Below are 14,554 nucleotides of genomic sequence, written 5' to 3'. Positions count from 1 at the left end.
GCTTCCATGGACTTATAGTTACATAGATAACCTGAGTCTCTCTCCTGAGATAGAATCTCCTCAGTTGTTTATTGGACATTTTATCATTATTATTATTCCCATTTTACAGATGATGAAACTGAGCCTGAAAGGTTAAGTAAATTGCTCAAATTCACATGGCTATTACATGAGAGAATCAAGATTCAAATTTGATCTCAGCTCTTTCTGATTCTCGTCTTGTCTCTTCTTGGAACTTGCTGTCTTTGATCATCTCTTGATTTTCAACCTTTCTTTATTCATTGACTCCTTACTTGCTGCTTATAAACACCTGAAGGTCTCCCCTTCCTTAAAAAGAAAATTTGGTATGGCTCTCCCTTGCATGCAGTTTCTCATATCTTCCTTTCCTGGCAGAATCCCTAGGAAGAAAAAAGATAAAAGTTTTCTCTTCTTAGTGCCTCCCCTTACCATCATTTTTCAATCTTTTCTGGCATCTGATTTCATCATTTAACTGAGTTGGCCCTTGCCAAGATCACCAGTGAGCTTTTCTGTATGTAAAAAAAAAAAAAAAAAATCCTCTTTTTATTGTTTTTTTTTTTTTTTTTAATCATTTCCAAATATTTCTTTCCCTTCTTTATGGGGTGAGCTATTCAATTTTTAAAAGGGAGACAAAAAAAAAAAAAACAGTTAAAAAATGACCAGCACATCAACATGTCTAATAGCATATGCAATATTCTGTGTACATTTTCACCCCTCTCCAATGAATGGAGAGATACATTCCTAACTCAATTAATATTTTTTAAATACCTATTTGCCAAGCAGTATACTAAACACTGGAAATACAAAGAATGGCAGTCTGTCCCTGCCAAAAAAATTCTAAGTAAACCAGTCTCTGCTTTGAAGGAGTTCACAATCTAAGTGGGGAGACAATATGCAATTAACTATGTACAAACAAGATATGATGATAGCTAACATTTATACAGCATTTACTGTGTACCAGGCATGTGCTAAGTACACTACCATTTTTAATCTCATTTGATCTTCACAAGAACCCTAGTAGATTGGTATTATTATTATCCCCATTTTATAGATGAGACAGAGTTTCCTATACTTGCCAGTCACATATCTGAGGACCAGATCTCTCTCTCTCTCTCTCTCTCTCTCTCTCTCTCTCTCTCTCTCTCTCTCTCTCTCTCTCGTGCTCTGTCCACTGAACTACCTAGCTGCCCCATTTCTTACAGAACAGTAGTATTCCTTTACATTCATAAACCATTACTGATTCAGCTCTTCCTCAATTGATAGACATCCCCTCAATTTGCAATTCCTTTTCACCACAAAAAGAGCTGCTACAAATATTTTTGTATATGTAGTCCTTTCCCCTCTTTTATAATTCTTTGGGATACAGATCTAGTAGTGAGACTGTTGTATCAAAGGGTATGCACGGTTTTATTGCCCTTTGATTATAGTTCCAAATTGCTTTCCAGAATGGCTGGATCACTTCAAAATTCCACCAATAATGCATTGGTATCCCAGTTTTCTCATATCCCCTACAACATTTATAATTATCTTTTCCTATCATCTTAGTCAATCTGAGAGATATGAAATGGTACCTCAGAGTTGTTTTAATTTCCATTTCTCTAGTCAATAGTGATTTGAACTTGTTTTCATATGAATAGAAATGGCTTTAATTTTTTATTGGAAAATTGTTCATAACCTTTGACTATCATTTAGAGAATGACTTGTGTTCTTATAAATTTGATTTGGTTCTCTATATATTTTAGAAGTGAGGCCTTTATCACTCACTGATTGTAAGAATTACATCTCAGCTTTTTCTACTTTCCTTTTAATCTTGGCTTCATTGGTTTTGTTTATGTAAAAACTTTTTTTATTTTGTAATTGTGTTCATATAGTTCCTGGGTTTGTCTTGGTGGGCAGACTCCCAAACATTTTATATTGTTTTCAGTTATTTTAAATGGAATTTATCCTTCTATCTCTTATTTCTGGGTTTTGTTGGTAATATGTAAAAATGCTTATGATTTATGTAGGTTTATTTTATATCCTACAACTTTGCTGAAGTTAATTGTTTCAAGTAGTTTTTTAGTTGATTCTTTAAATGTACCATCATATTGTCTGCAAAGAGTGATAGTTTTGTTTTCTCATTGTCTACTCTAATTCCAAAGAGTGAATTTTATATTTGATCCTGAAGGTGATAGGGAACCACTAAGATTTATGGGGGTGATATGGTCAGATCTATATTTTAGGAAGTTCAATTTGATAGTTGAGTGGAGAAGAAACTGGAGTGAGAGGAGTCTTGAGCTTGGGAGAGAAGCCAAAGATTGTTGCACTAGTCGAGATGTGAGGTCACAGGGAGACCTATATCAGGGTTGTGACAGTGTCAGAGGAGAGAAGGGGAGACCTCCCTTTATGACAGATGTTACAAAGGTAGAAATTAAAGCACTTGGCAAGAGATTGGATATGTGGAGTGTGAGAGAGTGAAGAATGAGGATAATACCTGCCTACATGGCAAACCTAAGTGCCTAGGATTGTGGTACCCACCACAGTAGCAGGAAAATTAGGAAGAATTGAAGACTTGGGATGAAAGAAGTTCAATTCAGGACATGTCTACTATACATCATTACTTGAATCACTTAATTATGAATTTGTTACATTTTTCTAATAATTTAATTGTAACTTATGCATTCCAGGCAGTAAACTGCTGAATTACTTATGTAAATTTTTTGGCCAAAGTGCAAAAAATAGAGTTTACTGAGTTTCTCACATATATTGCATTCTAAATTTGATAGAACTTTGAAAAATAAATTTACCAGACAATATCTTTAAATTCCTTAAAATTAATTATATTTTGATTTCCTAGATTCTATCCTGTGAGGAAAGCATCACAATATGGCCTCAGCTTCCATTAGTGCCAGTGGAACAAATTCAGGAAGCAACCAGGTATGGCATCAAACTAAAAGAGTAGGGCAAGTGTCTTACAGTTATAAGAGTAAGATGGGATCTTGACAGGTTTTTGATCCTTATTGTTAAAATTAATTCTTGTTCAGAAACGGCCTTTAAAAGACCACTACTCAGAATTCCCATGAATTCTCATCAGTTTGAGTATTTTCTCCAAAGATGCAGGCCACAATCTAACTTGCTTGTTCATCTTGTGCAGTTGTTGTTCATGTCATGCTATGATTTTGTCCTTCTGCTGAGAGATGATGCTCCTTTTCTTCTCTGTCTCTTATGTAGGGAGGGAGAGTTCCAGTGAAGTGAATGGACTTTTCAGTTTTAAAATTTTTTTGTTTTGGGCTACTGCCTTTCTTTGATAAAATCTTTTATATTATTTTTCTTGTTATTCCTACTTAGAATGCATTCCACCCTGCTGTTTCCTACTGTGTCCCTCATCATTGTCCTTTGATCTTCATTTTTATAGACTTTCTCTTTTATACTTGGTCTGGTCTAGCAGTTTTTCCTCATTATTTTCTTCAGTGCCAGATCCCACTTCATCTCTTTAGAAGATTAAATAATAAGAAAATTGCATACAGACCTTTACAAAAAATCTCCCTTGGTTAAGCATTTTATAGGTATTTTTTCGAATAAAATATTCATTTCATTAATGAAGCATTATTGCCCCTAACTTATAGGGAATGTATTCTTGTACACATACGCATGTATATGTTTATGTGCATATAATACAAATATGCTCTTTGCAAAGGCCTAACTGAAAAGACAGCTAATTGAAATTGAATCAACGCTAAACTAAATTTCAAAAGTACATTGCTTTATCATTGAAAAAAAATCTGCTGATCAATATTGACTCATTACTCAAAGGATTTGGTGCTGTTACACAAGCAAGCTAGTTGTATTTTCATTTAATCAAATATGAACTTCTAAAATCCTAGTTATAAATCTAAAATTTTATATTTTTCAGATTAGGAAGAAATTCTGAAACAAATGATTGTTATCATTTGATTATGAAAATTTCTTCTGAGCTCCAACATTATGTGCCACAAGTTGACTGTAATTTGAGTAATTTACTGGATAATCCTCCCACAGCAAAGTAAGTAATCTTTAGAATTAAGTAGTATTTGAGTATTTAGTATTTAGTAGTAAGGCATCTTTAGTATTATTATAATTATCTTCAAATCTACTTCTTATTTATTTAAAACATTAATTTTTTTTTAACCTTTTGAGTTTTGAATTTTCTCTGTCCTCCATTGTGAAGTCAGGAAATGTGATATCAGTTATACATGGAAAATTGGGCAAAACATATTCAAAATAAGAAAAATAAATTGAAAAAAATATGCTTCAATCTGTCTTTTGATTCCATCAGTTCTTTCTCTGGATATGGATAAGCATTTTTCATCATAAGTTCTTCAGAATTGCCCTGTATTGAACAGAATAGATAAATTGTTTACAGTTAACTATCATATTACTGTGTATAATTTTTCTCTTAGTTATATTTGCTTCACTTTGTATTGATTCATACAAATCTTCCCAGGTTTTTCTGAAATTTTACACTGCTTATCATTTCTTATAGCACAATCATGTCACAGCTTGTTTAGCCATTTCCTTTTTGATGGGTACCTCTTCAACTTTCTTGAGTATTATTAAGGCATTACTTGTTTGCATTGTCTTCTTTGTTTTATATTTTATGTGTAATTTTTTATAATTAAGGAATAATTTTCTAGTTCTAGAAATGCCCAGTTAGATATGTGTTATAAATTCAATAAAACAAAGAAAGGTAGATTTTGATAATATATACAAGTTTTAGGAAATTTGCTGTTTATTTGCTTTTTTCTTAATAAAAGTTATTCATGTTTTGAGAAAGTGAATCTTTTGTGAGTTCATTTTAAAATATATGATGATTAAAGCTTTATTTTCTGATTTCTAGGTGGTCCCTTTTACTTCATGAGCTTTGTAGCAAACGCATCCGAACTTTATATTGTCCACGGTCTGTCCTTGAAGTCCTTGTTATTCTTCAAAAAATAAGTGCGCATTGCCACCTGGTGTCTGATCAAATTATTGCTACTACAAAAATAAGATTTAAACAGTGGACACAAAAGACACTTCGGTCTCGCCAGAGGCAGAACTATCTACGCATGTTAAACAGGTTTTTAAAATATCTGTTTTATTTTGGATGGGAGCAAAATTACAACATATTAACTTTAGGTGTAGTTTTAATTTCTTTATTCAGAGAAAATTGAAGTTTTTTACTTTTAAGAAATCCTTAGTCATTCATCTGAAGCAGCCAGAAATAGCATGACATTGTTGTGGTTAGACTTTTAACCTGAAGTCAGGAAACCCTGGATCTTGCTTTTAATTCATACTAACTTACCACTGAGCCTCTGAATTTCAGGATATTCTCAAAGACTAGAAGTTGCTCATTTGTACTGGTGAAGGGAGTTTTCACCTAGGAATTTCTTACTTTAATAAGCTAGCCTGTTGGGCCCAAAGAGAGCAGCAGAACATGGATGCCATCTCAGCAATTTACCTTTACAAAGTCACAGAAGGTGGTAACTTAACTGAATTAAAACTAAGAAAGGGACTTTGTTACTTATTAACAACTTGTCCCAAAGCATAGGTTTATCCACCGAAGGAAGGAAGGAAGAGGTATTTGGGGGAGGTCAGAGAATGCATTCTCTGTGAGTGACAGTCAGTGTGAAGGCACAGAGGTGGCAGAGGGAGTGTCACAGAGGCAAGGCCAGGATCACAGAGTGCAGGGCAGGGAGGAATGGACAGCGAAGCTTAGGCAGGTTTGTGAAGGCTTTGAAAGCTAAAGAGAGGAGTCTGTATACTAAAGGAAGATAGGAGTCCATAAGAGTTTGTAGTAGGGGAGTACCATAGTCAGATCTGTGGTTAACAAAGATCTCTTTGATAGCTGTGGGGAGGATAGACTGAATCAGGGAAGGATATGGGGCAGGGAAGCCAATTACAGAGTTGTCACAAACATCCAGGTGAGAAGTGAACTAAGGTGATGGTTGTGTGAGTAGATGGAAGGACTCGGATGTGAGAGACATAGATTATGAACCTGAGAGTCTGGGAAAAACCCTGGTGTCTTCAACAGATAAAAGGTTGTGAACCTGAGAGAGGGGAAAAATGTGATCCTTCAACAGATATAAGAAGGTTTGGAGGAGAGGAGAGTTGGGGAGAAAATATAATAGTGTCTGTTTTAGATATGTTGAACTTCATATGTTTCTATGTATCCAGTTTGAAATTTCCAGTGAAAAGTTATTCATATGTGCCTGAAATTCAGAGAAGGGATCTGGGAATGTAATAATAGGAACTTGGGTGGGGAAGGCTGCTGAGAGAGAGAAGGTGGGGAAGAGGGAGAGGGGAACGGGATGGGGGAGGGACAGGGAGAGAAGAGGGAGAGGAAAAGAGGGAGTGGGAGGGGGAGAGAATAAAGTAAGAACAGTGGGACCCAGAACAGAGCCTGCAGGAACACTTAATATTGGGAGGTCTGAATCTCAATGACAAACCAGGAAAGATTAGACTGAGAGAGACTGGAAAGAGCTTTCATGAAAGCCCAGGGGAGATAGTGTGCATACAGTGTGCTTGTCACTTCCCCTATAGCCCCCAATGATCTTTTTTCCTTGACTCATTTACATGCTGGTTACCTGGAGTTAGTTCATCAGTATTGTGAGTTTCATGATAGTATTCTTACACAAGTTCTGGATAGTGGACAACGCTCTTGCCCTTTCCTAGTCACCAGTGGGGTAAAGAAGATCTTTGTGTTCATTCCCATGTTTTGTAGCATAATGTTTTCGGCATTGTTGTTGGATGCCTTCAACAAGGATGAAAATAGCATCAAGATCATCTACCATACTGATAGTAAATTGTTTAACTTGAAAGGGATATAACCTCTCTACCATCACTGAAGACAAAAAAACAAAGAAAATAATCTTAGTAATAAATCTGGATAATCAAACAAAGCAAATTCCTCCCTTGACCATGTCTGAGAATGTATGTTTCATTTTTTTTCTCTGTATACATGTTGCATCCATCTATCCCAATGAAATGTAAGTTCCTAAAGAACTAACACAGTTTCTATTATAGTTTTATGTCTTTGATTCCTATCTTGATGCTGTCTATTCAGCAAGCATTCAATATATGTTTGTTGCAATGGATTCTGATTGTATGTTTTGTAATTCTTTGATTATGTGCTGGGAAAACTGAAGTGGAGGCTCTTTGTTTACCACATTTATTGGTGAAAGAAAAGGAGGAAATGTAATTTCAGCTAGACAGAATAGCAGAGGTAAACAAAGGTTTTTTTCCAATAGAAAAGTAATTTTTGACATGAAGAAAGCATCTTTATTAATTAAGTTCTATTTTATTTTTAGTATTAAGCTTTTGTCTCCAGTACTTCAGCTACTATTATTACTAATCACACTGGAATTGGTCAATATTCATATTGTTAATGAAAAAAATGCTCATGAATACCAACAATACCTAAAGTAAGTATGTAACATTTTTAATTGAACTAAATGGATTTATTCTTGGTTATTTTTTCTTTGACAGTATCTTTTATTTTAACCATTAAATGGAAGCATTTCTTATGCATTTTCCTTTAGACATTTATATAGGATCCTATACTAATGCCAGAAGGATATGCAGAAGCCATCCAAGGCTCCTTATTTATAGTTGAAGAAATTGTAGGTGAGGGACTTGCCCAAAACTTTTTGTAATAATATCAGAAGTAGGATTTGAATCCAGTTATTCAGTTCCTAGAGCAGGTGATTTTTCCAGTGTACCAACTGTTCCCTGAGATGGCATAGATAAAGAAATATAGTGAATCTTTTTAAAATTTCTCTTTTACTTGAGAATACAAGACTGCTATTGCTGGCACAGATAAAATAAATGTTGCTAAGAAAACAATTCCATCAAAAATCATTTAGTCCATCCTGCTACCTCTAGACAAAGCAGAGAGATATATTGTGCAATCCAGAAGCAGAAATTGTGTGCTCCAGAGGGAGAGGGAAGAGATGGCTTGAATGAAACAGAATAACCAACCACCATTACCACCTATCCAAAGAAAGCCATCCAGAACCTCATATCTAAGAATCCTGATAATAGCAGTATCAACATGGGCTATATTTCCAGCCTAGCCACATTATCATCATTAGGAAGAACATTCTATGAGGTCATGGGGCCCCATCATCACAACCACTAAGCCAGTAGAGGTGAACATCACCTCTGTTAAGATCTCACGGAGATGGCCCATTACCCCCTATTTTTTAAGAATCCTTGGAGTAGTAGTAACCACTCTGTTGATCCTGATCCCACCCTGGTTCTTGCTGTTATCTTCCAGAAGCAGATACTATTTTATCAATCAAAATAACACTAAAGAAGATGTGTTTTTATATAAGCTTATTAGTCCTTGAAATATATATATATATATGTAAAACTCCTTGTAGTCCAGTTAAATCAACCTACTTGCCATCTAGTCTTCCAGGCCTTACTTCTCAGACTCAAATAGAGATGGGACCACTGAATTCTTATTACTGTGGGCCAAATAGAATTTTGCGATGTAATGTTATCTTTGTTTTAGTGTAATTTAACAGATTTCGTTAAATATACCCAGTTACATTTTAATCAGCTTTAAGTTGCACTTGGGAATGTTATAGGCTGCATGCGAACTGCAGTCCATGTGCTTGACTCCTCTGTCCTATATCTAAGTAGATGATGGTTACACTGTTTTCTGCATTGATCAAATTATATCTTGGAGTATTTGTGCTATCTTCTGGGTACCACTTCTTAAGATAAGACTTTGATGAAGTAGAACATGTTTAGAAAAGTATAACTAGAGCAGTGAGGGAACCAGGAACCAGGAACCAGGAATGCAACTGAAAGGCCATAGTGTATTAAGAATAGTTTGAGAGAGAAAAAAAAAAAGATTTGGGGTAAGGGCGAAATCTTTGTAACTATCTTTGGACATTTGAAAAGAAGAGAAATCAAATTTTTTTCTTTGTGGCCTTAGAGGGTAGAACTTGGGGTTGGATGAAATATATTGAAGCAAATTTTGATTGGGTTTGATCAAAAATTATCTAACAGAGCTATCCAGTGATAGAAAAGACTGTCTTGAAAGGAGGCTTTCATCACTGGAATTGTTCATGTTTTTGCTATACAGTGTCTTGGGAATATTGTATAGAAAATATCTGACTGGTTGGTTCTGTGATTCTGATATTTGATTAGCTGGTATATGGATGCATGAGAGTCTGTAAAACAATCCTGGCATAAATTTGAGCTTTTTGATAATTAATTCAATCTCTAATAATGTTTATTGTCAGGAAAATTTCCCTTGTAGGGCATTTACTTTGAATTCATATTAATTTCTTCGTGTTTATTTCTCAGAGAAGATCATTCATGGTTTTTTGTTGTTGTTGTTGTTTTTTAACAAGCACTAATATATTTAAAGATGCCTGGAGAAACAAATTTCTTTTCAAAATAACTAACATTTAGCCTAATGATTTTGTGCTTTCCATTTTATTGGTTTGTATAGGGTAACTAGGCCAAGTTCCAAAGGAAAAATAGGCATACATGTCTCTTAGAATTATTCTGTTTTAATATGTATTTCTCATGTTTTTAATTGCCCAAACCTTAGAATTTTCATCAAACATTTTTAGAGCCCCTTTATATAGTATTGCATCAAGAGAATGACATGTATTCTGCTTAGTCTAGTGTTGTTTTTGAAATAAGATAGTTTGAGAGAAATCTGAAAAGGAAGAAAATTTAAGTAATTGGTAGATGAACCAGTATCAGAAAAAAAAAAAAAAAGACACCTTTTGCCAATCTTTTTCTTCCTTTTTTCTTTCACTCTACAGGTTCTTGAAGTCAGTCTTGCAGTACACTGAGAATTTGGTGACTTACTCTAACCAAGAAAAAAACAAATGGGATGAATCCATCAATATTACACATCTAATTTTAGTAAAAATATGGGCTTTTACTGACAAAAAGCAAATGTTAATACACTTAGCCAAGAAATCCCCAAATAAAATTATTTTGTGAAAATTCTTCATGAGTCAAAGTCTAATACTATGATAGTTTTCCCTTTAGTAGATTTTTTCTTAGGTTGAAAAATTTTGGAAACATAAACTGTGGTTTCCCAAGCTTCTTAAAATTCTTTTTTATCAGGATAGCCTAAGTCTAGGAAACCTTTTAGTCATTCTTCAATTGCAAGAGCAGCAAGAAAATATAAGAACTCATATTTTTTCTCTAACAATACCTTTCCTCGAATAATTCACATAGTTATAATAGCATATTGATAAAGTCTAGACAGAGAATCTCAGGGAGAGTCATTCACATAGTTATAATAGCATATTGATAATGTCTAGACAGAGAGTCTAAGGAAGACTCTTAAGAGTACCATGTAAATGTTAAGTTGTTAATCCTTTCATCTTTTGAGTCTTGTTAGGAAATAAATCTCACCTCATATTTGAAAGTGGTAAACCAAGATAAGAATTGGGCCAGGAATCTAAGTCACCTAACTTCCTTTAAAGAAGAGTATTAGTAAATTTTACGAGGCTTCATTACTTTATTTTTCTTACTACAGAATGTGAAATTCAGCCTTACAGGACTTTTTGTGGAAAATGCATAAAAATGCAGTATAGCATCCCTCATGGATTGAATCTGACTCTAATTGAATGTGACTCAGAAAAAATTGGTCTCAAACAATGAGATGTCCATCATTTTCCGCAAAAGATCATTCCAATGCCAAACCAAACTTTAGGACCTTTTCAGATCATGACTACAGTGAAAACACAAAATCCCTTAACTATTCTTTTGCATTACCCGCAATTACAAAAGCATGTGGTAAATGCATTAGCATTTGGTTTGAGGAAAGGTAACTCTTAAAAGAATAGTTTATAGGAATTTAGAAGTTTCACCATTTTCACTAAATATTTGTCAGGTATAACCATCTATTGTATTTTAAGTCAAACTATGAAGTCTTAGCAACATAGGAACAGAAAAAATTCATTTTTACAAAAGCAAATGATCCAGTGAGGCAATGGAAAGAACATTTTAGAGTCGGGAACTGGTTTCAAATCTATCTTCTAACACTAATTCTCAGTAGCATGACTTTGGAAATTTAATTCTCTCATGCCTCACTATCCTTATCTATAAAGTAAAGGGACCTTTCCTTTTTGCTTGTTTCTTTTGGGCCAAAATGAAGAGGAAAAAGAACTCTTGATTTTGACTTTTTCACAACACATTTAGTGGAAAGAATGGTGCTATTGAAGTCTATTTTGACATCCATTTGTAGGATTCTTGCTATAGCCAAATTATTAAATTTTCAGTGTGTGGCTTAAGAATGCTTTAAATTTTTATGGAATCTTTGGGAATTATTTGATTATTTTGTGCTATTTTGGCAAATAAATAAGCGCTTAGAGCAGAAAGCAATACCACAGGGCTTCAACATAAAGATGGGACTATATTCTTATTAATTGGCTTCAGCTCTTTACAAAGGAGAAAATATATGGTGAATATCTGTCCAAGTCCAAAAAAATCAATTTAGAGAGTCAGAAAACTGATCTCATCTATTGTCAAAAAGTAGTTTTTGTTTTGTCTTTTTTGTTAGCACATTGTTTTTCTCTGCATGTTTCCAAAATAACCTGTCCCAAATAAACAATTTCCTCAAAATTGGAACATTGCATTATCAGATTCATAGCACCTATAGGAAGCTTTCAAGTCAAATACTAATGACTGGTTCCAAAGAAAGTTGGGAGAATCATTATGACAAGAAATAATGTAATTCTTATATAGTTCAAGACATTTCATTGTGTATTGAGGCTTTTGAAACATGTGATGAAATATTTAAGTGAATCTGTGGTCATGTTTATAGGAAAATATGCTTATAAGCAATTGAATATAAAATGTATGATTAATTTTTTTAAATACTGTATAAATATATTAGAAAAGGGCTATAACATGGGCATGAGTTAGTTATTTACTACCTTTAAACATTTTAATAGCTAAAAAAAAACAGATGAAAGAGGAAATGTGTTATTTATACCCCAAAGCTCCTTCTCTGGTATTCTTAATCTCTTCATATTAGTTTGCTTGGGGCATTTCATCAGCTCCCATAGGTCTGATTACCTTCTTTATACAGATGATTTTTTAGCCCTAGCTTCTGTCCTGACCTCCTGTCATGTATCTTCAACTGCCTCTTGGACATTTTGAACCAGATATCCCATAGACCTCAATATGTCTAAAACCAAACTCAATTTTTTTTTTCTCCTTAGTGCCATCCCCACTTTCTAACTTTACTATTACTGTTGAGTACTTCCTTCTTGTTATCTAGATTTGTAACCTAAGTGTCATCCTTCACATCTCATTTTCAACCCCTCCTTTTCCTCTTATCTAACTTCTCTCCAAGGCTTGTGGATTCTACTTTTGTTAAATTTCTCTATGTCCCCCTTTCTTATCTGAAATCCTGGTCAGATTCTCATTACTTCACAAGTGAACAGTATTCTATTCTATTCTAAAAGAGTCACTCAGCTGTCACTCCAATGTTAGGTCTGATTACATTATTCATTCACCTAGTAATATTTTCTAAATTCAGTGGTTCTTTGTTACTTTCAGTATCAAATATAAAATCCTGTGTTTGGTTTTCAAAATTTATATAACTTGGCTTCCTCTTACCTTTTTAGTAGTCTTGTACCTACTTTCCCTAAGTGCATTTTACTATTGAGTGACACTGTCTTCCTTACTATTCCTTGCTTGAGATAATTTATTTACTATGTTCCTCTTAGAAATAAATTTTTGTTGATGTAATGATTTTTTTTATACATCATCCTAGTTGTTGTCAGTAATCCTTTCATATCTTCCTAAAGAGTCATCCCGTATAACAAGTGTTATTTTTAAAAGATGATTTTTAAAAAGAGGAAAAAATCAATACAGCTGATCATTACTTTGGGAAAGTATGAAAATTGCAATGTATAACACCTGGGGACCTCCAATTTTCATGAAGAGTAATTTGAGAGTCATTTCATATGTGTCATAACTCATTTGAGTGATACTTGATTTTATATTACATTATATGTGTTTCCTTGGATCTGCTTCATTACACATCAGTTTATATAGATCTTTCCAAATTTTTCTGTAATTCGTCATATGCATCATTTCTTACAGCCTGGTACTAATTCATGTTATCAGTGTGCCATAATTTATTTAGTTATTCTCTAATTGGTGAGAATCTACTTTGTTTCCAGTTCTTTATTATGATTAACATACTGTTATAAATATATTGCTACATATGAGGACTTCCTTATCAATGACTTCCTTTAAATATCAACCCAGTAATTGCTGGTTCAGAGAGTTTGGACATTTTAGTTATTTTACTTAATTAATTGTTTTCCAGAATAGTTGTACAATTTTTCAGCTTCATGAACATTTTATGACTTTTATTCCCTAACATCTCCAAGATTATTTTGTCATTTTTTTCTAATTTTGTTACTAATTTGCAAGGAGTGAGGTGAAATTTTAGGGTTTTTTAAGTATATCTTTTTCATTATTCATGATTTAGAGCATTTTTCCACGTGGTTATGAATACTTTGCAATTCTTTTTTTGAGATTGTTCAAATCCTTTGTCCACATATATTGGGGGAATAGGTATGTGTTAGTATGTTTGCGTACATGTGTGTACACGCACATGTTTATTATTTACATTTGGGAGATTTCACAAAAATAATGTTTTTCCTTTCAACTTCTTCCCCTCTTATCTTAGGTGTATGTATTTTGTATGTGCTCTTCAGTTTCATATAATTAAAGTTATTTATTTTATCTTTTGTAATCAATTGTCTTGCAATACATTTCCTAGCCATAACTGTGAGATGTATATCATCTGCTTCTCTCTCTTTTTTTTTTTTTTGTAATATCCATTTATTTGAGCATCATGAGTACATCGATATAGCCTCTATTTAAATTGGGCTGTCTGGTCAGCCACTTCTTTATTTTCTACCCACTCTCCTTAGACTAGATGTAGTTGACTATAGTCCTGCCTCCAGGATCCTTCATCACCAGGGAACATAACATTGAGAGATTGTATCAGATTTCATGTAAACACTTCATTAGTACTCTCAGTTCCCTCTGCTCCTCTGATTGGAGTTGGAGAGCAGGTAAGGAACTCCTAAAGCCTTAATTGAAAGAGGATGCCCAGGCCAGCCAACTCTTCATTTACTACCAGCTGGAATACTGGTATTGGATTTCATCATAATCGTACTTCTGGGATGCTTTATCTACCAGGAGACTCATCAACACTTCCTCAATACTCTGAGTATCTGCTGCCCTTCTGAGTAAAGGGAGGTGCAAACAAATCTACCCACAGCCTCCATATAAACACAACTTTAAGGTGAGTCAATTCATCATTTCTCACCAGCTGCACCTTGGACTGGACTCCATCTTGACCTTGAGATAAATACCTCATTCCCAAGAAACTTAGCATTCTGATATATTACACCAATATAGTGACTTGGGGCAGCTAGGTAGTGCAGTAAATAGTGCCAGAGCTAAGAGTCAGGAAGACTTACTACATGTGTGAGACCTTGGAAAAGGCGCTTAACTGTATTTGTCTCAGTTT

General features: G+C 34.0%; 1 protein-coding gene across 5 annotated transcripts in view; it reads left to right on the top strand.

Moving 5' to 3' along the window:
* ERMARD (ER membrane associated RNA degradation) overlaps window positions 1-14,554 on the top strand; it is a 60,633-nt gene that overhangs the window by 27,662 nt on the left and 18,417 nt on the right. The window contains exons 14-19 of one of the 5 annotated variants that reach the window (XR_012489109.1): window positions 2,852-2,931; window positions 3,908-4,036; window positions 4,871-5,089; window positions 7,158-7,234; window positions 7,320-7,433; window positions 9,801-9,990. Coding sequence is in view for 3 of the 5 variants with exons in the window: in XM_074309279.1 (XP_074165380.1) it covers window positions 2,852-2,931; window positions 3,908-4,036; window positions 4,871-5,089; window positions 7,320-7,433; window positions 9,801-9,984 (726 nt within the window). In the remaining 2 variants the exon portion in view is untranslated. Of the gene's footprint in view, window positions 1-2,851; window positions 2,932-3,907; window positions 4,037-4,870; window positions 5,090-7,157; window positions 7,235-7,319; window positions 7,434-9,800; window positions 9,991-14,554 lie in introns of those variants that run through there. The other 4 variants (XR_012489110.1, XM_074309279.1, XM_074309280.1 and 1 more) reach the window with 4 other exon arrangements.

Source organism: Sminthopsis crassicaudata, chromosome 4 (genome assembly GCF_048593235.1).
Source record: "Sminthopsis crassicaudata isolate SCR6 chromosome 4, ASM4859323v1, whole genome shotgun sequence".
Lineage (NCBI taxonomy): Eukaryota > Metazoa > Chordata > Mammalia > Dasyuromorphia > Dasyuridae > Sminthopsis > Sminthopsis crassicaudata.
This window is presented reverse-complemented; position numbering and strand designations above follow the sequence as displayed.